We start from the raw sequence: 25,342 nt of genomic DNA, 5'->3' as shown, positions 1-25,342 counted from the left end.
ATAGACCATACCTGTTTTACACTTTCATTGGTGTGGATGTGCCAGAATTTTCCAACCCGATCGGGTCCGTATAATTCGTATTGGAAAACCGAAGATTTAGACTGAGTAAGAATTTGGCGAATCAACACAACGCTAAATTATAGCCTAAAGTGCGTAAAAATTAAATATTTTCAATGATAACTTTGTATCCGCGTCCTTTCTGGAGAAAGTGAGTCCATCGTTTTGTGTCGAGGAGAAGTGTTGGCTTTGAGTAAAAATAATAAATATTTGTTGTGGTGTAACCTACTACGCAATATTTCACGAAAATTGGCAGAAACTTTGACATTTCTCGCATAAGTCTACATCACCTCAAACATCTATCATTGTACTCAAAGACAACACATTTTGACACAAAATTATGGACCCACTTTTCAAGGACGAGAATACGAAGTTATCATCGCAGAAATATATTATTTTTTTCGTACAAATTTAGGCTACAATTTAGCGTTGTGTTGATTCGTCTTAAAGTTCATAGAAGTCGTTAGCCGAACGGCCGCTAACTTTAAATTCAACGGTAAAGTGAACAATAACAATAAATTCGCACTTGGTTACCGTTCGCTTTACCGTTGAATTTACAGTTTGCAGCCGTTTTGCTAACGACCCCTAATAGGCCAACCAGCACGATCATAACGCCTTCATTTAGCGTGAATATGCTGTAATCGGTTCGGCAAGACAAAAGATGCAAAGGCAGCGTAGACCACCTCTTGTTCTTTTTTAACAGCAGAAAAATCACGCTTTTAATGTGAATTCCTATACAAAAATTGTCGAATTCGACGCGTTTATAGTGCCAGGCGACTTTCCGATATGCGATGATGCCGTACTGAGGATTTCATGTCGTGGTGTCTAAGCTGTTGAGGAGGTAAAACAATGGTCTGCTTGATAACATATGTAACGCGACATGAAATTTAAGATGATTTGACATTAGCCGATGTCGCATTAACTCGTGGATTGTCAAAACAAAAGTTGATAAAAATACTGACACCAAAATATTTTTTGTTGTCACCATAAAACACTGAAATACGTGGGATGCAGTCTAATTTAAGTGAACTGGAAAATAAAATTGGGTATTTCTTCAAAAATCCGAGTATTTTAAAAGAAGCCACCACACACAGCAGCCTCCGAAGTGAAAACCCCAACATAAAATATTTTCAGCGATTGGAGTTCTTCGGTGACACGGTCATACAAATGGCGATTACCGAATACTTGTACAGATCCATGGACGGTGCTAACGTGGGAACTTTGAGTATCAATAGAGACCAACTGGTATGCCGAAAAAAACAAAACGAAATCGCCAATCAGTTACAGCTGAATCGCTACATAGACAAATCACCTAAATTAAGTGATTTGAAGCGAAACGACGAATTCTTGGAAGCGATAATTGGTGCAGTGTATGCAGATGCAGGTTTTGGTGGACAAGGACTTCATGCGGCAAAATTAGTTGTTTACAAATTGTGGAAAATTCAGCCGAGTGATTCAAAGTGGAAACCAGCATTTTGGGGGCTGATGCTTCTTGTAATTGCATGCTGTGCGGTCAGTAGTAATTTTTTTACAAATTTAGTTGTAGGTACTACTACGTTGATTCTGTGCTTTTTTTATGTGTATGTTGTTTGACAATACTGTGTGGCAGTGTAAATAAATACGAAGCACTCTCAAGTACGTAGATGTCGCGTTTTTTTAGTCGGTTCTATATTTTACATAAAATCATCGTTGAAAATAATGGTAAGTTGCAGAAGAAATGAGATGTTTGCATTGTACCACTGATTTTATATTGGCGTTCAAAATTTTGTTTGTTAACAAAACTTGTTGATCTGCTGGCATTGAAAAATTCTAATTAGCGTTTTTTTGACTACTAATTATGCTTAAAATTATCCCATAAAAGTTTTTTTTTATAAAGTCAGTAGGAACGCAAATCACTTTTTTGACGAAATTCCCCGTAACTAGAGGGTTTGCGTTACCTTCAGTATGTTTATATACCTTGCATTAAACCACTCGAAAACCAGTGCTTCCACCTACGTAATAAACACACACAACGCCAAAACACAATAGATTTGGAAAACTTTCAAATTTCATTCATAGCGCCATAGCCTCATCATCGATGAAATCATCTTCGTTCCGCTCGTGAAAATCCGTGTTTACAGTTATTAGGAACAAAGAAATACTAAAAGCCTATTTTCTTGATGGGACGATAATGATACATAGGTAGTTCTGAAGCGATTTTAAGAATCGATGAAGAATGCAGTTCAATATGTACATACCAGTCGGCCTATAGATGACCTCTTCGGTTGACTATTGGCAGTGTGATCGCATACCACTATTTGTATGCAAACTTCGGTCTGCATGCAATTTGAAGTCATTGTTCCCTTTTCATTTATTGATTTCAAATAAATCAAAACACAGATAGAAGGAGAGAGAAAGAGAGAAAAAATCTTTGAGTGCACTACAAATAACTCCATAAACCAGAGAGTCAAGCTTTAACTGTTGAAACGGAAAAATCAGTTTTCGTGTAACGGCAATGCATAGACATCAATGGCGTCAGCAGACGAGTCGATATTTTCGCATACAATTCGATCTCGTATTGAGGTTTCATCATTGACCCGACAATTAGAATGGAATCCGACATCGACCAATTCAACTCCGTCGATCTCGAAAAGAAAGAAATTTATGAACCATGTATCCCGTATTTCAGCACAAACTATAACATTGCTAATATAGAAGTGATTGGGCTGTACATCGGTGCCAGAGGCACGTTGTCGAAGTGTTTTGTGCAATTTTTAAAAGACTTTAAGATCCATCTGTCAGTGATAGAGACAATAGTATCCGTCGCTCTGAAGGTCGGAAATTTGATTTGTAATCAACATTTGTACTCTTAAACATTTCTCCTGAAATGTCCACGGATCCGAATCCATGTTTCATGAAAAATTTTGTCTAGAATACTGAGTCATTAGGCTACTTTGTGTAAAAGCAGTGTCAATAAAGTCTTTATATATAAGAGCTTTAACTGTTGGAACGGAAAAATCATTTTTCGCGTCAAATTAAAGTCTCACATAAAGATTTTGAAACTCTTTACAACGATCCGAATTCTGAACGGTTACATAGAAAATGCTCATGGAAAATTTAATTAAAAACTTTTAGTAACGTTATTTGAATTTGAAGTCAAGGAAAATGAAAGAATTGTTCGAAAAAAAATACTTACTTGTAGAATTCGTTTCTGCATTTATCAGGAATTTAATAGTCATTTGTGCACCTGTTTTGGACGATTGATTTTTGGAAATTTCGCGGAATAAAGCGAAAGTGCCTTAAATCAACCGTCCCAAACAGGTGCACATGTGAGTTTTCATGCAAAGGGCCGGAAACCCGAGAAAATTCGAAAAATTCAGCCCCGAAGCATGAAAATAAAATTCCGCTTTTGTGAGGTTAGCTATGATTAGTTTGCAGGTTTGCACACAAAATCGTCCGAAACCGAGGAGATTTATCGGAATGTAAAGGAACAACACACTGAACAAATCTTTCTCGTTTGATGATTACCTGCAACCGTAACATATTGGTCTGTCCCAAAACTGTCAAAAACTCATCGACAAAGAGCCATAGAGCCATAACCAAACTTATAGGTTTGTTCCAAATAACTGTAAACACGAACTTTGACAACCCGAACAATGACAAAGATATGATTCCTCTGGCACTTCCCAACTTTCATCGGATTTTTCGATGGATTTGTGTTATTTTCGATATTAGTGAGGTGTTCCGAGGTTGGTTCCTAAATTTTGGGATGATAGATGATTCCTCTGGCACTTCATAACTTCCATCGGGTTTTTCGATGGATCTGGGTTGTTTTCGATATAAGTGAGGTGTTCCAAGGTTGGTTCCTAAATTTTGGGATGACCGATGATTCCTCTGGCACTTCCTAACTTCCATTGGATTTTTCGATGGATCTCGGCTGTTTTCGATATAAGTGAGGTGTTCCAAGGTTGGTTCCTAAATTTTGGGATGACCGATGATTCCTCTGGCACTTCCTAACTTCCATTGGATTTTTCGATGGGTTTGAGCTGTTGTCGACATGAGATGCTTACAAAACTAGTGACCCTTACCCATAAACTTCCATAAGAACTGATATCCGCCAAAAAACCCTAAAGGGTGAAGGTGTGACGCAAGTCCCTGTTTCTACTTACAAAATAACTGATATTGCTGAGGGTTACGCTTTCTGAGGCGAAAGTTTTATCGACAAAAAATTGACCCAAAAAATTTAAGAAAGAAAATTTTAGAAAAAATTGGGTCACATGTGGCAGATGATTCAGGACATATTTTTCCCTGTTTTAACTATTTTCCTAACATTAGTTTCCTCAACATCTGCCACTTGTGACGCAATTTTTTCTAAAATTTTCTTTCTTAAATTTTTTGGGTCAATTTTTTTGTTGATAAAACTTTCGCCTCAGAAAGCGTCACCCTCATCAGTTATTTTGTAAGTAGAAATAGAAACAGGGACTTGCGTCACACTTTCACCCTTTAGAGTTTTTTGGCGGATAACTGTAAACACGAACTTTGACAACCCGAACAACGACAATTTCATCCACAGCAACGTCGCTTGCGTGATATTTCATACAAATCGAACAACGTCGCCTACGCGATTTACACAGAAATATTGAAATTTGATAATTCATATGGCCTTGGAGCAAACCTATGTTCCAATGTTATTTGAGCTGTCAAAACGTCATCCATAATCAAAAACTGACGTTATGTTTTGTGGATGCTTTCGTTTTCGTCGAGTATCCCGTTTTCAGCATGTCAAAAATCGTTTTTCGATGGAACAGACCTGTTATCTCCCAAACCTATGCCTTCGATTCTATCACGACAGAGTAAAGTTAACCAGGCACGAGCGCTGATTTGACTAGGGACCTGAATAATCTAGTAGCCCTACATTTTTTGCTAATAAAATATTTCAATTTATGTCAGTGTTCATTTGAGTTCATTTTCATCCAGTGCCTGCCTGGTTTATTTTACTCTGCCGTGATTCTATTGTTTCTTTTTACGTCATTAGTTTCTCTATCTGAATCAGTAGCATTTTTCCATTTTGGGTCCATTTTTTTGATAAATTTAATTTTGGTTGAGGATCAACGCGACGAGACGAGAATTTTGTTCCAGTAGAGCTACACACATTTTTTGGCAAGATTACCCTTATGGAAACGTTTGCTCCTAGACAAGACCAGTATTTTCGGTACCGATTCTCCTACACAGTCGTCTGACAATATCTCGGTATAAATGATACTTAGAGATTTGCTGCGAAAATGGAAATGCCCTCTTATAGTCATATAGGTAAATATGGAGATATATTGCTTATAAATACGTAGAAAAAAAACTTCAGACTTTCATCATTGCTGAAGCAACACGGTGAGCTTGAAAAAAGTCTAAATAAAAAAGTCGTTGCATACGAAATTTTTTTATGGATAATTATTTAGGACCATGCGACGAATTTATATCAATAATTAACAAAAAAAAAGTTACCGGTACTTTTTTGAGAAAAGTCAATTTGAAAATATTGCCAGCCCTACTGAAAGTTTTTGACTTGTGAAAGTCAATATATTTTGATGCCACATTCACCACTTGATAGCCTCACGTCTTACCTTTACAACGACACCTCATTTTCTCTTATCCGAACTGCATAGACCATGCAATTAGAGCTGAGCCACCAATAATTGGTCCTACTAAAAATGTTATTAAATTGATCAAGAAAGTAATTTTTTTACTCTATTTTCTTCGGATTTGCGTATATTTTTGTACAATACGTTAAATATGTTTGATTATATCCATTACTATTGCTTGCCAGTTTACGATTGAGCAAATTCTCAGTGGAAATTCTCGAATGCCTAAAACATTTTGTCGAATACTGTGACGCCAATGGGTTTTTAAACTGTTAATGCATGCATGTGGTTGATGGGAGGCTTTACAATCACAATAGCGCGAAAAAAATAGTGTTTAGAGCGAGCGTGGTAAATTTCTGCCATGCATAGAAGTTTACTGAGGAAAATTGATTCTCACGAAGAGAATCGTGAAAAAATGTGTTTATTTTGTTTAAAAAAAGGGACGGACTAGAAAGCCCAATTTTACAAACACTATGATAGGTGGAAAGGTGGAAATATTAGTTGGTCTTCTATCCATGGCAGAAATTTACCACGCTCGCTCTAAACACTATTTTTTGCGCGCTAATGTGATTGTAAAGGCTTCCATCAACTACTTGCATACACCAACGGTTTAAAAACACATTGGCGTCACAGTATTCGACAAAATGTTTTAGGCATTTGAGAATTTCCACTGAGAATTTGCTCAATCGTAAACTGGCAAGCAATAGTAATGGATATAATCAAACATATTTAACGTATTGTACAAAAATATACGCAAATCCGAAGAAAATAGAGTAAAAAAATTACTTTCTTGATCAATTTAATAACATTTATAGTAGGACCAATTATTGGTGGCTCAGCTCTAATTGCATGGTCTATGCAGTTCGGATAAGAGCAAATGAGGTGTCGTTGTAAAGGTAAGACGTGAGGCTATCAAGTGGTGAATGTGAAATTGACTTTTCTCAAAAAAGTACCGTTACTTTTTTTTTGTTAATTATTGATATAAATTCGTCGCATGGTCCTAAATAATTATCAACGACTTTTTTATTTAGACTTTTTTCAAGCTGACCGTGGCAATTTTAATAGAAGAAAATGTAAAGTAAAGACAATTTTAAATGCAGAGTATGCAGAATAGTTTCAAGTAGCACGACTATTATGATGGACAACTAACTACGGCCTACGTACGGATTCCTTCTTTGTTTTTGGGTTCTTGTTTCTTTGGGTTTACACTTTCGATTCAAAGTCAACTTTAAAGTGCAGTTGTTTCTTTGGGTTTACAGAAATAAATACAGGATTATGTTTGCTTCGTTTAATAACTATTCAAAACAATTTTTTTAGTGGCAGTTTGAATTGTGACTTTTTTTTAAAGAATCGTTAGATCAAACTCTCTAATTTTGACCCACGCACAATTAAAAAGATTTTTCACTGTGAAGCCAGAACCAGAAATTTTTGTTTAGAAGAAAATGTAGACCAATATTATGTTGGAGTTATACAATTAATATAACTCGTTCCTAGAACAAGTCAATCTCTAATAAACGTTCAAAGTGTGAACATCTGAGTTCTATTAGAAGTCCGGAGGAGGAGGTCAAGGTAGCACACAATGGTCAAGATGACACATGATGGTCATGATGGCACACAATGGTCAAGATGACAAAGGTGGTCAAGATGACAAAGATGGTCAAGATGACAAAGGTGGTCAAGATGACAAAGGTGGTCAAGATTACAAAGGTGGTCAAGATGGCTACTATTGGGTTCATGTACGAGTTATATGAATTGAGTGGTAGTGTTGGAGTCTTTTTGGACACGCTAGAATATTAGCCAAATGAAATGAATATCAACGTAGTAGACTTAGAATTAGGTATAAATGCGATGATTTGTTCATGGAACAATTCACTCTCTAATAAATGTTCAAAGTGAGAACATCTGAGTTTTATTAGAAGTCTGGATTGGAATCCGTGAAATTCCAACATATTACCACAACACTGCTCCTATAGCATTAATATCGAATGGCGTCACTATTGGATTCTTTAGTGATAAGAGCTACAGCTTAAGAATTTTTTGTTTGTATAGCTTATAAATGGACAGTCTTTCGCATAAAACGAAAACAATTCATCCATCTTTACAGAAGAAACATGGATTTCATTTCATCAACACTGGAATATTTTCGATATTATTGCTAGGAGCCGTGCTATGCCGTCTTGGCTTCACAGTAGTAAAAAGTCGATTCAAAAAATGCTATGGGTCAAAAACAGTTCACTCAGTCTTACGATTCCTTTTGATGACAAAAACAAAGCAGCAAAACAGACACATATTAGAGACTGCATAACATTCATTAACTTTTTGGAAACGTATCGTGCAAAATATAAACTTTTACGAAAAAATTATTGTGAGATCATTCTCGAGAACGAAGAATGCCATTTCCATTTACAAACAACATGGTTAAATTCATTTAAAAAAAATGGTCAAATCCAGAGTTGGTCATTGTGAGCGGGATGGTATTTTCTTTCTGTAATACAGCTCATGATGGAATTACAATTTATACGATTGCCGGAGTAGCAGATCAAAGTAACCGTCATGATCGATGGAGGCACTTATTCCTGAATAGTAATTTAAGAATTCTTCATGTGTTACCTGTAAATAACATAAAAAATTAAATAAAGATGAAATCCGACAACACCGTCTCGCCGTTGTACCTTAGCGTCTACATCACCTCCCTCTTCGAAAGTTGATAAAAATTTCTTCAAAATTGTTTCCTCTGTTGCTTCGCCACTGACGTACAAAGGATGATGTTTCACTGAGTAGACGTTCCTTAAAATAAAAGTGCGTTCATGTGATTTAGAGTCTTCCACTGGCCGCTTTTAAAATATGTAATTAAGAGACACGATGACCGGCTTTTCGTGCTATTCTAAGTATGTCCGAGATCGTCTCACAAACACTGTCAAATGAAATGATACATCTTTGATGGCACTACCTACGACCGAGTGGAACTAACTCGTAAGTAAATTAATAGTCTTCGCTAAAATTGTGGCATACATTTGTGTGTGTTTCTTATTTCCATTTTTCATGACATCTTTCCTGATCACATTTCCTGATCACATCTTTTCATGATTATCCCTTTGGATACGTGTTAGCTTTCAAATAGAAAATGCATTTTGTTGCAGCAGTTTGACTAGCTGGTCTAACTGCTAGGCCAAAATCTATTTTCATGCAGAGGGCCGGAAACCCGAGAAAATTCGAAAAATTGCCCTCATTTTCGGCCCCGAAGCATGAAAACCAACGTTTTCGTGCGGCTGATACGGTGCTCGTCATAACCTCACAATGTGTACGCGTACCGTCGAAAAAATAGTGACAGCTGGAACCAACAGAAATTCACGACGAATATTTCGAGAACATACTTCGGTGAATTTTTGGACGCTGTGAGCGGAATTTCTTTGCGAGGAGACATTAGGAAGGCTTGGCGAGATTGGTACTTTTCTCAGTGGTGTGTCACTGCCAGGACTCTTAGCTGCTTTGCCTCACTCGCCAGCTTTAGCTCTCGGCTGGTTCATGGTCTGGACACGCTGTCATTTCGCTTTTTGCACCGAAGGTCCTCGTCTCAAAGGTGGCTCGTCCGTCAGTCTAATTTGGAAGTAAGGGCTTTTGGGCTAAATAGTGGTAAAGTTTGGCGGTTGACCTTTTGGTGGCGTGCTGCTGGGTGGCGCGTCTGCATGGCTCGGCTTTCATATTGGCCCATTTCAGAGAAAGCTTACGTTCGAACGGGCTAGTCTTATAAAATATGAGACTGGACCAGGTCAATATCGTGCGGAATGTAAATCACAGGCTTTATCAATCCCAATGACAAGGACTGTGATTCGGGCGACAATGTTGCCTTACTCGCTGTCATTAGTGTAAGGCCTAAGATGTGAGACACAGCTGTCCTTCCAGTGGCTTTCTAGAATTTACAGTCTAATGAAACGAGGTTGACGCCAGTCACTCTTTGCTTTCTGCCCTAAGAATTAGCTATCATTTTGGTACCTAATCATAGTGATCAGTTTGCTCGCCTGGAGTGATTCGTGTAGAGCGTAAGGCATTAGGTTGAGAAGGAGATGAGGTCCTGAAAAGGGCTTCAAGATTTTCATGATGACAGGGTAGCACAAAGGATCCCATGATCTGTGTGCATTGATCAGAAATGATCACCCTAACTGATTAAATCTAAATGCTTTTCAGCAAATCTTAAACTCTGGAGTCCCAGGTCAACAGATCATTGTCAAATAGCGGTTGTTCCACATCTAAACCAAGTGCCAATTTCGTCCAGCTAACCGAGCTAGCAATTTTTTCAAACTTTGATGTTAGCTGGACGAAAATGACAATGGATTTGACATCTCAAACGACATTAAATTGACAACGATCTGAGAGTGACGAAAGTAACTAACAAGAATAGACCGGCTAAAGCCTGGCGAGGTCTTTTTTCTAATTTCTGTTTGAAACTACCAACTACCAACTATTTGACCTACCAAAACTACCACATTTTCGAATTGCAATGTTAACTGTGAACTATCGGTTATCAGATAACAGATAATTATTATTTGCCTGGTGTTGATATGCTCATGGTGGCTTTGCAATTTTGAATGTCAATCCATCTCGCAACTACCAACTACCAAAGCTACCGACTACCAAATTTCCGATTTATAAATAGCCGAGCATGTAGAATAATTTCGTCAGTCGGTGCGTAGTTCTCGAATAGTAAAAATCTCTTCCCCAAAAATTACGTTTGGTAGTCAATTATAGCCTTGGTAGTCCAACTACCAACTACCAAATTTTCGAATTGCAATGTTAACTGTGAGCTATCGGTGATCAGATAACAAATAATTATTATTTGCCTGGTGTCGATATGCTCATGGTGGCTTTGCAATTTTGAATGTCAATCCATCTCGCAACTACCAACTACCAAAGCTACCGACTACCAAATTTCCGATTTATAAATAGCCGAGCATGTAGAATAATTTCGTCAGTCGGTGCGTAGTTCTCGAATAGTAAACATCTCTTCCCCAAAAAATTACGTTTGGTAGTGAATTATAGCCTTGGTAGTCCAACTACCAACTACCAAATTTTCGAATTGCAATGTTAACTGTGAGCTATCGGTGATCAGATAACAAATAATTATTATTTGCCTGGTGTTGATATGCTCATGGTGGCTTTGCAATTTTGAATGTCAATCCATCTCGCAACTACCAACTACCAAAGCTACCGACTACCAAATTTCCGATTTATAAATAGCCGAGCATGTAGAATAATTTCGTCAGTCGGTGCGTAGTTCTCGAATAGTAAACATCTCTTCCCCAAAAAATTACGTTTGGTAGTGAATTATAGCCTTGGTAGTCCAACTACCAACTACCAAATTTTCGAATTGCAATGTTAACTGTGAGCTATCGGTGATCAGATAACAGATAATTATTATTTGCCTGGTGTTGATATGCTCATGGTGGCTTTGCAATTTTGAATGTCAATCCATCTCGCAACTACCAACTACCAAAGCTACCGACTACCAAATTTCCGATTTATAAATAGCCGAGCATGTAGAATAATTTCGTCAGTCGGTGCGTAGTTCTCGAATAGTAAAAATCTCTTCCCCAAAAATTACGTTTGGTAGTCAATTATAGCCTTGGTAGTCCAACTACCAACTACCAAATTTTCGAATTGCAATGTTAACTGTGAGCTATCGGTGATCAGATAACAAATAATTATTATTTGCCTGGTGTCGATATGCTCATGGTGGCTTTGCAATTTTGAATGTCAATCCATCTCGCAACTACCAACTACCAAAGCTACCGACTACCAAATTTCCGATTTATAAATAGCCGAGCATGTAGAATAATTTCGTCAGTCGGTGCGTAGTTCTCGAATAGTAAACATCTCTTCCCCAAAAATTACGTTTGGTAGTCAATTATAGCCTTGGTAGTCCAACTACCAACTACCAAATTTTCGAATTGCAATGTTAACTGTGAGCTATCGGTGATCAGATAACAAATAATTATTATTTGCCTGGTGTTGATATGCTCATGGTGGCTTTGCAATTTTGAATGTCAATCCAGCTCGAAACTACCAACTACCAAAAATACCAACTACCGACTGAGAGCTACCAAAACTACCAAATTTGTGGAACAGACAGACAGACGGACAGACAGACAGACAGACAAACCGGCCATAATAGGGTATTTTTTCTAGAAGAAAAAAGACCTAAAAACTAAAATAATTTTACTCGAGATGGGTTTAAATGAGCTTTTAGGTAAAACGAAATTAAACGATGTCGCTCATGTCTCACTGGTCTCTTAAATGCAATGGACCTTTTGCGAACTTGCAGCCTACATTTGAGTGGAAGAATATTCGTTTTTTGATGATTTCTTTGAACTAAAATCGTTTTTTGAAAAAGTTAAACCATCAAAGCACGTAAACAACCAATACTTTTCATCCTAAATTTAGGCTAAAAATTCGGAAAGGTTCAATTGCTCTGAAGACGAATCAACACAAGGCTAAATTGTAGTCTAAATTTGTTCGAAAAAATAATGCATTTGCGATGGTCCCACGTTGTCCAGAAAGGACGCGAATACGGAGTTATAATTGAAAATATATTTATGTTTTTGCGCTCAATTTTTGACTACAATTTATCGTTGTGTCGATTCGTCTTAACGTACGGCGAGATCCTTTCACTTACTTTAAGTCATCGATCGTAACAACTCCGTCACCAGTTTTATCTAGTTTCTTAAAGCACTGTTCAATGACCGAAATTCGAGCTTGATTCATCGGAGGCTAAAATGAAAATATTAAACAGTTTTTGGTCGTTCCTGTCGGACACTGTGAAGACGCACTCTTAATTGAATTAAAAACTCGGTCATGTCTATCGACCCTGAACCGTCTGCATCAAATTCATTAAATATATCCGTTGATTCTTCGACCGAGCAATCCATTCCGGTGTCATCGAGTCCTTTGATAAATTCTTCGAGCGAAAGTTGCTTGTTTCCATCATCATCCATGCGACGGAATGCCCTAATCAAATCTGAATTCAATTTTTCGGCGAATTTCTGTTGCATGAATAACAAGTGAAACTCGGTTACCTGCCTAGGCCGTATATTCCAGTAGCACCACGGGCCAGACACAATAGACGAAGTTTTTCTATTGGCTTTTTATTTTTACCGTTTGCCAGTGCACGACGGCTTTTATTCACCAAATCCGATTCGTTTTGTGTCATTGAACTAGTTGGACGATTTGCAATCTAAAATACATAAAGGAAATGTGGTGAATTCCGGGTCTAAGCTCATTCATTCACTCATTCATTGTTGTATTTGATGCTTTGCGGTTGGGTGCCTTAAGGCCGAAAACATGCTAGCAATTTTGCGTTGATGGGATCGACAATTATGCTGCGTTTTTCATTGCAATCCGATATTCACCATAGGCTAAACATTGGAAAACGCAGTATAATTGTCGATCACATCAGCGCAAAATTGCTCGTGTGACATGCAAAAATCCACCATAAGCATGTACAAATATTTAAGTTTGCCTGGATTATATAACAGCCGGATCCTTCCTTGCATTCAAAATGCTCCCCTATAAACATTCATTTGACCTGAATTTAATGAACAGAAATTTCTGTTAATTGAATGGTAAAAATCAATCAATCATTGCCACACGATGTACGAATAAAAATCAATTATCCCTGAATCGAGCAATGAAAGGTGCTACAAATTTTTGTTGTATTATCGAAGTGAATGAAATCTGGGTCAATCGATGATACCAATCATCAATGAAATGTTTGGATTTTATATTCTGCTATAAACTCTAATGCGTGTGTGTCTTGCGATGTAATAATACGCATAAATCCATAAAAATTACAATAAGTTGACACGTTTCGTTTTAAACAGGCCCATCAGTTTCTTCTTCCCATTTGTTCAACATAATTTTAAGACGAATCGACCCAACGCTAAATTGTAGTATCCTTTTCTGCGAAAAAATTTATTTTCGCGATGATAACTTCGCGTCCTTTATGCGAAAAGTGGGGCCATCGTTTTGAGTCACGAAGTGTTGGCTTTGAGTAAAGTTAATAAATGTTTGTGGTCGTGTAACTACAAGAAAACGTAATAGTTCACGAAAATTGGCACAAATTCTTAGTTTTCTCGTACAGTGAGTAAATCTCTAAAATGTTTGATTTCAGTATATTTAGCTAATCCTTCTGTCACATCTTTTGACAGCTTTTTACGTTTTAGTACGTTTTCTCTCCCAGTAGCAAAAACCCAATCCCAGCAAAAAAAGAAACTATATCGAATGCCGCAAATGCATTTGAAAACGAACATTCGGTGAAATACTTTTTTATCACACCAAATGTTTATCATTTTATACAAATATGTTCATCATTATAATAACATCGGTGAAAAAAAAAACCTAATTTTGTCATGCAAAAATATAGATAAAAATTGACAAAATTGCCGACCACAAAAATATGTCGTCGATTCTCATGCATTTTTTATGCATTGCAAAAGAAGACAGGATCAAGCAACGTAATATTTTGTCTCACATAAAAGTTCAACTTTCTTGTAAGACAAATATTACGTTGCTTGTTCCTGTCTTCTTTTGCTATGCATAAAAAATGCATATAAATCGACAACATATTTTTGAGGTTGATAAATTTGTCAATTTTACTTTTGTTTTCGAGATCTCAAAATTGTTTCTTCCCCCGAAGTAATCCATGAATCGTCTGTATTCAATTCTGTTTGCATTCAATGCAACTTTTTCTAAATCAACTAATCAAAAGTAAAAGATGCGAATGTGGAACGAGGACTCTTTCACTTTGGTACAATATAAAATAGTACGGTAGACGTTCTTCCCTTACACTTATGTACAAAAAGGAAGCCCCCCGGTACTTACTACATTCACAAAACCTTTAATCACGAATAAAATAGCACGACTCGTGCGAATTACGGCCCTCGCTTCGCTCTGGCCGCAAACTTCACACTCGTAGGAGTTTTAAAGTTTTCTGTTTGATTGTTTTTAGTGTCATTCCACACATTTGAATAACGATTCAGAAAATGGTTTTTCATAAAATTTTATAAATATTTTATGTCATCACGTGAAGTCTGCTACTTTTGCCCGTGATAGCTGACTATCCCTGACTATAGCCAACTATCACCGTGATAGCTGACTATCCCTGACTATAGCCAACTATCACATGACTATCCCTGACTATAGCCAACTATCACCGTGATAGCTGACTATCATGCGTGATAGATGGATATAACTAAGCCACAAAATCAAATTCCATCAAAGTAATCTTTTTCGATTGATTGAATTTCCAACAGAGTAAAATACTGTTTTTCTGGAATAACTTCCAGATCCTTAATCTCACATAGCCCATCTTCGAACTTAACCTCACGAATCGAATTATGCGTCGATTAAAAAATAAAATTAGTAATTGGTTAATAATTACTCAAGTTATCGTGTTTACCAGCAAAATATTGGGACAAATGGGATAAATAAAACAATTCCGTTTTTCATAACATTTCATACAAACATTTTAGGGTATTTTCCGGCATAAGACCCTGACTTACAGTCAAGGGAATTATTTATAATCCCTAAAAATAGGCCCTGCTCAGAACAGATCAGATCAGTTTTTTCTCATTTAAGGTTGCATTTTTGTGAGGAAAGAAAGAAAAATCCTGTAAGGTACACCTACGCCAATATACTTAATCACATGAAGCAATTGAATAACACAACCGATACACATGAATCACATACATTATTGTGTACAATAAAAATGACACACACAAAATGAATCACCTTCAACGATATCCGTGAAAACATCGGATCTGATTTTACGACACCAGTCAGTGACAAGTTCAATATTTTTTTAGATGACAAATCTTGAACGAACAACAGACTCTCTGAATTTTCTTTGAATTTATTCCACTAATTTCTTTTGGTATTAATACGAAACGTAAACCATTTCGAATCATGGTAATGCAATGATTGATTCAGTTCATTGCTGTGAATCAGATGTAAAAGAAAAAGAAATAAAACATTCCACCATATAACAAGGACTATCGATCGTTTTGTGAAAAGAAAATCGATTCAAAGTAAATAATAAATTGGTTTTGGCGTCTAAGCTTTACAGTAGCAACAATACCAGTTGCATGAAATTCCATTCGCAGTTTTTGTAGTTGAAACTACTTAAAAATAAAAAGTCACGTCAATCCCACTTAAATAGGACTCAGATGGGAACCCTAGCCGAATTTTAAGTGTGTGTGTGTGTGTGTGCACTGCACGGTTCATGTCATTCTACACTGACAAAAAAGTTTTCAGATTATTACCTCTACCTGTGACAGATAATCTTTCCCCAGGTAATGTAATTTCTCATACAAAAACAGCATTACCTGTCACAGGTAACGTGATTTTTATATGAAAATTACATTACCTGGGGACAGAACTGTCAACGTTTTTCTCAGTGTATTTATGTAATCTTTGACTAGGTCAGCAGTTACAGTAGAAATTGTAAGGACATGTTAGGGTCCTCTTTTGGGAGAAGACGAAGAAATGAAGTTACTTTGTACCAATTTGAAATAATATGTTGTTCATTCAGTGTCTGAGAAATGTGGAAGAATTCACACAGTTGAATTCATTTCCTTTTATCATGCGAAAATAATAAAATAAAAATAATTTTGCGTATGTACATATATATCAGTGTATCTCCTTCTATTGTAATTATTATAAAACTTATATTTAGCATTAGGTTCGTTATTTCTAACTGATTGGGTGTATATGACATGGCACGTTAGTTTAATGCACAGCACACACAATATACCAATATATCGTGTTAACCTCTGTAAGACCTTTTTCATTAATAAAAATTTCATGTGGTTACAATGGTAGAGAAAGGTAATTGCTCCCCAAACACGATAATATTCGGCTAACAAGTTTTGACGGAACTATGTCATGTGGATGGTAGTATAGGGAGTGGTATGGTGGTGATTTAATTTATTTTTCTGACTAAAACGCCCTTAGTATTAGTTCATTTTGGGTTAAATATACAACTTATACATTTCAACGTATTATATACGCACAGAATTCAAAGAAATTATTCACGAAAATTTTCAATTTTTTCCAATTTTTGTATAAGCATCAAAATCAATAATCTATTCTATTGTTGTTTGAATCCGAAGTTATTAAATTGTGATAAAAATGAAGAGTACAATCCAGGGCGTAGATTCTCGTAGCATTCGTAATATTAAGAATTCGTGATTTGACAGTTGCATGTACAAAAATCCCATAAGAACTGTCAAATTGCGAATTCCTAAAGTCATGCATGTTTCGATAATCGGCTTATTTTTAGGAATTTAATTCCATACAATTCCCTACAGTAGACGTCAGTGAACTTTGTAAAAAAAAATTGATTCACCAGTTTTCCAGCTGGTCTACTCATACAAATAGAACTGCTCATATACGTATTTATAAATGTGGACTAGTTACACGCACGCACGATTTTCCTTTTATGAGTGAACCAGCTGCAAAACAGCTGAATCAAATTTCTATATAAATACCAATGACGTTTACTGTAAAATCTACTTTTTTAGGAATTATATTTCTATAAATAGGCCCTGGTACAATAAGAACATTTAAAGAATTCGGTTTTTCTAAACGCCTTGTCCTCGGCCGCAGTCGTTACACTTAGTCAATCTTATATAAGTAGAATTTATAGTATTTATATCATTAAGAGCAATGGACCCTTTGCAAATTTGTAGCCAACATTTAGGCGGAAAAATATTCTTTTTTTTTGAGGATTTCTCTGAACCAAAATCTTTTTTTGAAAAGGCACGCAAAGACGTGTTACCTTTAAAGAAATAATTGGTTGGCAGGTTATGTAAATTTGTGTAATCTGGACAGATAATCTCCAAGTAGATTAACTTACAGTTTGTTCATTTCATTTTTACACAGTTTTAGATATGTCAGAGTTTTAAATGTACCCAGTCAATTAAGTTCTTCCCAAATTATGAATTTTTGGCGCAAAATTTAAAATTTCTATCGCGAATTCAAATATTGCGCAATTTGGGAAGAACTTAATTGACTGGGTACATTAAAAACTCTGACATATCGACAATCTTTAGAAACTGTGTAAAAATGAAATGAACAAACTGTATGACTCACAAACCAAATTTTCCTTTGAAAGTAACACATTTTTGCTTGCTTTAATCGTTGCACTTTTTCAAAAAAAAGATTTTGGTTCAGAGAAACCATCAAAAAACGAATATTTTCCGACTAAATGTAGGCTACAAATTTGCAAAATGTCCATAGCTCTAAAACAGAACGATTAATATTATTAAGATGCTTATTAAGCATGGTCTCTGGTGACCCATTATGCCGTTGGGCGTGCCTGACCAGTCTCATTTTTAACTTGTAAGGTACTTCTTCCAACAAAAATTTCATTTATTATGTGACGGCTATACACTTGGCTACCCTAGCGCTCAAAACCAAATGTCGTGTGGAACCAATGTTTTCAACAATATTAAAATTTTTTAGGATTTTGTTTGTATCGCATATTTTAACTCATGTAACGAAAACAAGTCTTCTATCTTTACAAAAGAAACGCAGTACCTACTGTGAGTTCATCAGCCTCCTAATATTTTCTATATTTATGCTAGGAGCAGTGCTGTGTAAAAATGGAATTTCGACGAAAATTTTCCCTAAGAATTCTACTTCTTAATTCGAAGTTATTTCTCCAATTTTAGCAAATTTGCAGTGCATTTCTATGGCTCAAATGTCTTAAAAATTCGAGGTTTCGTATAAATAAAAAATGTTATTGCTGGGTTAATTATTGTAAGTACTACATGCTTTAGGTTGTGCCTGTTCCAATTGAGTCAAGATTTTTCTAGCTCATAAATAAGAAAAATTGACAAAAACTACTGCAACAATTTATAAATCCACCTCTGCAATGGAATCTATTCAATTTGCTTTCACTTTTTGTGAACAAGCGCAGAAATAGCAAAATTATGTCACTTTTACTGCATTTGAGGAAATTCTTTGTAAATGAACTAAACCGAAAGCAACACCCATTTTGCTAGGCAATATCACCATAAAGTTAACCAGTTTTGTTGCATTTCAAGATTCATTTTTTCAGATTAAAGAGCATACATGATCCATCCACACACATCATTCTCTCGTACCACTTGTTGACTCTCTAATAGAATAGCGATGTCACACCGAAAGGAAAATACTTGAAATAATTTTCCAATAGACATTAATCTAATTATATTCACTGCTTGTCGACGTAGACAGTGAGCACATTACCAATAAAAAAAAACACAGAATTTCCACTCACCTAACAATATGAATGGGAAAATGTTTTCAAATTTTTTTTTTCCGTCAGCTCGTAGTCACTGGTATGGTTGTTGAAATGATTCCGATTCAAAGGCTGCGATCTTACTGTGTACACGGTTTAGTCACGTTGAGGAATAACAATTTTTGGTAACTGAGTATATAATAGACACAGCGAACAGACAAGGAGTATTCTTTCAGTGACGTCGTGTTTTGTTTCGATTAGAGTTGAAAGAGATGCGCTATGTGTTTCCGGGTATTATAGACATTATATGTACGGAAAAGAGGGTGAAATAGAAGAAAATTGAATCACGATATAGACAACATGAATTATGTTAAATAATATATTGGCATCGCGTTGCGCATACACCTCGATTACAATCATATTGAAATTGTTTTGCTGTTAGTTGTCGGTAACGTAAATCTAGATAACGATTTTGGAATTTAGTGTAATCAATTGACAAAAGCATTGAATAATGCAGTGCCCGCAACCCGGCAAATTATTCCAATTGTATACCAAATACAGGCTTATAGGATCAATCATTACAATTATACTATTCCGGAATCACACGTTACTGACATCACCATCCTACCCTCAGAGTATACAAAGATCAAGCCCAAATTCAAGTTAGCAATTACATTTTACTGGGACGTGCGGGAAAACAGGAAACGCATGTCCTTCAAAGACTTTTAAACACTCAACGAGCCGAATCAAAATATTCAATTTTTGAGAAAATCGGGTTTGTACAATAGTAGCTCTATTTGCCTCAGGGCTAGAGAAACAGTATGTTTTGCGTGTTTTCGCTTGTTCTGAATTCTTTTGTTCTATTTCTAAATGTGTTGAATATTAGGCTCGTAGATCAATAGCCATTGTGGCCGGAGTCAACAAAATAGCCTGTTTTGTGTGTTTTCGCCCGTTTTCTTTAGTTTTCATCGGATAACTTTAGAACAACCAGCATTGATGTGCTATTATCGAGGCTATTATGTCAAATGATAGATATTGCCTAGACCAATCAGAAAATCTATGATCTTTGAAAATTGGGCTCGTGGCGAATTTACTTTTTTGAGAAATTTTCTTACGTACATCGTCAGATGAAATAATTGTTGTAAATAGGGTTAACGATGTGAAAGTTGTTGATGTAAAATGGTAAAAAGGGTAATGGTAATCATCAAAATAAGGACAAATACAGTTCTCGATTGATCAAACACAGGGGCTCAAAGGACACAATCAAAACTTACATGTATTTACGAACGAAAGACATTACTAAAAAATATCGAAATACATTGAACTCTGTACCACGAGTCCAGCAGTAACCCGTCAGTCCGCAAGTCTACAAATGCATGCTAAGATAGTCGAGACAAGCTTTTCCAAATCCCGCAGCCGAGTTAATTCTCCTCACACTGACAGGCAACGAATTGTAATCAGAAACTGTTCTGACGAAAAACGAGCGATTATATTGTACAGTGAGGTGCCTTGGTACCAAAAAAACATTACTACGCGACGAGCTTCCGCGAGTCAGCTTATCAAATAAATACGGTGGATTTTCTGATTTGACAATGCTATGTAACGCAGAGCAGCGCCGGTGTCTGATGTAGGTCATCAGAGACCAACCAAAAATCTTATTTACATAATCTCGAGTGCTGTCATAGCGTCTGAACCCATACACGAAGCGAACACAGGTAGAGAAAGCTTTTTCGAGTGACTTAACTTCAGCAGCGCTAAGGTTGGTAGAGTAAACACACTCGCCATACGTGAAAGCCGGCACGATGAGGGTCTTGACCAACATCAGGCGCATTTTCGTTGAGAAAAGGTGACCGTTAGGCCAAAGGCTACGAAGCCTCGAGAACACGTTAGAGCATACCACTTTCACCTGACTCTTGAAAGAGAGTTTCTTATCCATGAGGAGGCCGAGATTCAAAACTTCATCCATATACGGTATTACGATACCATCATACGCGGAAACAATTGGGTCTTCAGTACCGCATCACTCAACTCAGAAAAAACCATTGCATGAGACTTCTTCGCGTTCAACGAAAGGCGATTCACACGTGCCTAGCGACTCACTGCATGCAGATCTTGGTTCAGCCTGAAAACAGACTCATTCAGATGACTCCTCTCAAACGAATCTATTCTATAGAACAATTGAACGTCATCAGCAAACACGTGGTGTGCAACCGCCCTCAAGCACGCTGGCAGATCATTGATATACAGCGAAAGAAGTGGGCCCAGGACCGAGCCCTGCGGTATACCAGACCTGTTGTGCAATGGCTCTGACACGAAACCATCAATGCTGACACACTGGTGTCGATCAGCGAGGTAGCTTCTAATGAGACTTACAGCTGAAGTCTGAAAGCCGAACCCAACAGACAACTTAGAAAGGAGCCTAGAGTGATCAAGAGAGTCAAAAGCTTTGGAGAAATCGAGCAGCACCATAATCGTGAGACGCTTCCTCTCAAATGATTTTCTGATCTCGTCGGAGACATGAAGTAACGCAGTACTCGTACTTTGTTTCTCCCTGAAGCCAGACTGATATTTGTCAAGTAAATCATTTGAGTTGAGGTACGCAACCACCTTCTCCTTCGCTAGAATCTCAAACACTTTTGATAGGCAAGGGAGAACACAAATCAGTCTAAAGTCATTTAATCCCCGAGATCTGCTCTTCTTATGAACCGGTAGCACCTTTGACAGCTTCCAGACACGAGGTACAGCAGATGACGTGAAAACGTGCAGTTAACAATGTGCGTCAGCGGAGGCAAGACGAATGGCAAGATCATTTTAACAAACATCAAAGGGACTCCGTCAAGTCCAACCGAATACGACTTGAGTTAACAGCCCTTTTATCCAGAAAAATCCTGATTTACAGGAGGTTAATAAGATGTTCGAAGTCTCATTGTAAGAGTTTTAGGAGATTTTAAGAGGTATGAGAGAGGCCTGTATTTGCGTACGAGAAGAAAACCTAATTCTCCTGTCAAGTTTGACAGTATAACAAAAGAAAAACTTTAATTATGTCTCATTCGCGTTGCAATGATGCCGTAAGAAATACTAACGTCTAATTTTTGTGCCATTTCACAGCACTGCTACTAGCACGAACATAGAAAATATTCGGAGGATAATGAAATCACAGTAGCGCACTGCGTTTCTGTTATACAGATAGATGATTTGTTTTCGTTGTATGAGTTAAAACATACAATACAACTCAGGCGATTTCACGACAATTCTGTAGAGTGGCGTACCATTGCGGTAATGCAGTGCGGTGTTAATGTAGACTCACACATGGAGACATTTTTAGTCGACTCCTGTCATTAATTTATTTTAGATTATTTGTCAACTTTGTCGACATGTTTCAAAATTCGGAGTTATTGATTTGTGAATTTATATGCGTTAAGATGATGTTGACTAAAATATGCGTCTTTCTCACTAAACATTTCAAAACATTTTTCAGCAAACTTACGACTCAAACTGTCGCATAGCTTATTCAGCACCAGTACAGAATTAAAATTTGCGAGTAGGTTTCGATCTTAAATTAAGAAGTGCGACTGTAGTGATTTGTGCGATTTATTGTTGGACGATGCCATGATCACCTACGCCTACACTTACGGTGGTGAACTCTATATCGAAGACGGCTGGACAGAGTTTAAAAAATTCTACGAGTGTATGCAGAAACACCCGCCGAATTGTTCGCCGAGTACTACGAAATTTTACAGAATAGACCTGAGATTCGACGTATACTGTCATGGATGCACAATGTACAAAAATATCTACCAACTCCGCTTAATGTCTACCGGAATGATACAAAGGTGTGACCGTTCAAAATTAATCCAAATGCAACAAATGTTCAACGGTCGAATGTTGGCATTGAAAGCTTGATTGTATCAAACGAATCCAAGCGGAACAACAAACAACACGATCGTCAAGCAATTATAGTATTGCACAACAGAGCCGTAAAGGTCGAGATGAAACCTTATTGCCCGTAATCTGTCATTCAAACTTGGATTAATCTGGTCAGCAATTGTTACCCGGTTCCCTTATCGGTAGATTGAATCGTGCAAGTTAATTACTGATGCGAAACCAATTCATATTTCGTTTCAAAGTGAAATTCATCGAAGAGGACGTCTCAGTGGAGACGGCAAATACAGCTCACCGGCATGGTTTAAGGACAAAGTGTTGCGATGACACTATTATGCGAATTCTTCGAATTAAACCATTCGTTCACTCAAACTATTATGAAGTCGGCCTAATTGAAAGTCCTTATTTAATAAAATCCTTTACGACATGCTCGTGTACGCATATCTTCGGCGCCAATTACATACCTATACTGAAACCGAGGTCCCAGTGATATCAGTATTGGAGAGGAGAAGAGTAAAGTGCTCGTCCAATTTCACATTTTTATTAAGGATACCGATTTCTGCTTGTCGTCTTCTGAAATACAATGCATCAGTAAGATTGTTCTGCTAATATCCCGTCGCTAGAGGATTTTGATCTCACTTCTACAATAACGTGAACTTAAATTTATGTGAATGGAAGCTATTAAAAAATGCCAGAAAACACATTAAAGTTTCGGTTTATTCAATTAATCTTCAATGACACAATCTACATATAAACGAGGCGAAATTTACTCATTTTCATATGGGTTGGGGCGACACACAATGTACTTGTTTAACCCAACACTCATAAATAAATACTTTTTTTCGATTTCAGTGACGTCTGCAAGAATCATTCGCTTTGTAGATATGACCTTGTCTATGTGGTGGATACTTTCGATGACTTCGTATTCTTGCAACATTACACAAATCCGTCCGTTATATGAAAAATAGTACTTGGCTGTTCCAATCATTCCGCTTGACAGTCCGATGAAATAGTCGATCGATCGCTTCGGCCGAGTGTACATCACACTCGTGAAAATGAGTTTTTCGTACCTGATCCGCTTATGAACGGATAGCGAAACATTGGAAAAACGCAAAACTGCCAGCAAACTCACATCAAAAACACGCCGCGACGATTCCTTTATATTGACCGGTTTTCCCAGCAAAATTTTATTGTTCTTTTCTACGTCTTTCGTACCGTCATCGCCGAAGGTTATTGCTTTGCCGAGGCAATATTTTGTCGAAATTTGATGCAGTACATCGGTTGTCCCAACTACCAATTTTAGCAGGCACCCGTTGTTCCGTTCGAAGGGGAACGCCGAGTGACACCACAACGGCCCCAATTCACGAACGGATTTGGCCATGTGTTTCACCATATGGACAACCATTACCATACTTTCTTTTCCGAACAGTTCCTGGTGCTGCTTTGCGAACAGATGAAGCATTTCTTCCGCTTTATCTACCTCTTCATATGTGATGATCTTCTGCAGTAATATATATACCGCTGCAGAAAAAAGCCGCAGATGTTTTACGTACTTATTCGGTACAGACCCAGGCAGGCACACCGGCAAGTAGAATAACAACATTGAACGATGTTCACTCGCCTTGAAATTCGGCAGTTGTGATAGTGGTCGGGGCTTGCGAATGATGCTCGAAGTCGGTTTGATATTGACGATTCTCTTGCTAAGTGCCTTTTTTTTCGCCGGTCCAATGTGATACTCCTTCTGAGAGTATTTCGGATTGAAAAACAAATCCATCAATCGCTTCTCCACACCGATTAGACACAAATGCATGTACTCAACTGATACACTCCAAATAATGTTGAAGTGTTCCAAGCCAACCAAGGGTGAGACGCCTGTTAAACGAAACAAGGTTGAAATTCTCTTTAATAAGGATATAAAACAGTGACTAACGGAGAGCACTTATAAGTGTTCTAATAACAACTAATAACACTAGGCAACAGAGGTCATGTACACGGATGATGACATAGTGCGTTTAATTGGTCTTGGTGCCCTTAATATGGAACACACCTCCGTTCGTCCCAGTGACGTCTGTATAGAGACGTAACTCACTCGAATACATGACAACGAAAGTGCACCGATCCGGTCGGCCGTTGGTGTGGTAAGGTATTCGGACCTCCTGAGTTCAAATAACAACTCCATCTCGATCATCTATCCTTGGTTCAGACCGGAATTTTTTTTTTACTGTGTGGGTAAAACGTTTTTCGGTCTAAGCCACAGATAGGTGATTGAGACCAATGGAGTTGTTATTTGAACTCAGGAGGTCCGAATACCTTACCACACCAACGGCCGACCGGATCGGTGCACTTTCGTTGTCATATATGCGAGTCGGTTACGTCTCTTCACAGACGTGACTGGAACGAACGGAGGTGTGTTTCATATTCAGGGCACCAAGACCTATCCAACGCACTATGTCACCATCCGTGTACATGACCTCTGTTGCCTAGTGTATTAGTTGACGATCATTACGTATTT

At 37.3% G+C, this 25,342-nt stretch overlaps 1 protein-coding gene across 2 annotated transcripts; it reads right to left on the bottom strand.

Moving 5' to 3' along the window:
* Positions 1–7,818: 7,818 nt before the first annotated feature.
* LOC119084895 (calcyphosin-like protein) lies at positions 7,819–19,144 on the bottom strand. 2 transcript variants are annotated; one of them, XM_037195046.1, is made up of 6 exons: positions 18,988–19,144; positions 12,743–12,900; positions 12,497–12,674; positions 12,343–12,437; positions 8,345–8,459; positions 7,819–8,282 (listed from the first exon to the last, which is right to left on the bottom strand). In XM_037195046.1, the coding sequence occupies exons 2-6, from the start codon at positions 12,874–12,876 to the stop codon at positions 8,181–8,183; spliced, it is 624 nt and encodes a 207-aa protein (XP_037050941.1). In that variant the 5' UTR covers positions 12,877–12,900; positions 18,988–19,144; the 3' UTR covers positions 7,819–8,180. The 2 variants fall into 2 exon arrangements, with proteins under 2 accessions (XP_037050941.1, XP_037050940.1); XM_037195045.1 differs by lacking the exon at positions 18,988–19,144 and adding an exon at positions 15,456–15,641.
* Between the last annotated feature and the right edge of the window lie 6,198 nt (positions 19,145–25,342).

The sequence above is a fragment of the Bradysia coprophila genome, unplaced genomic scaffold (genome assembly GCF_014529535.1).
Source record: "Bradysia coprophila strain Holo2 unplaced genomic scaffold, BU_Bcop_v1 contig_94, whole genome shotgun sequence".
Classification (NCBI taxonomy): Eukaryota; Metazoa; Arthropoda; class Insecta; order Diptera; family Sciaridae; genus Bradysia; species Bradysia coprophila.
The sequence above is the reverse complement of the archived record's forward strand: the minus strand, read 5'-3'. Positions and strand labels throughout refer to the sequence as shown.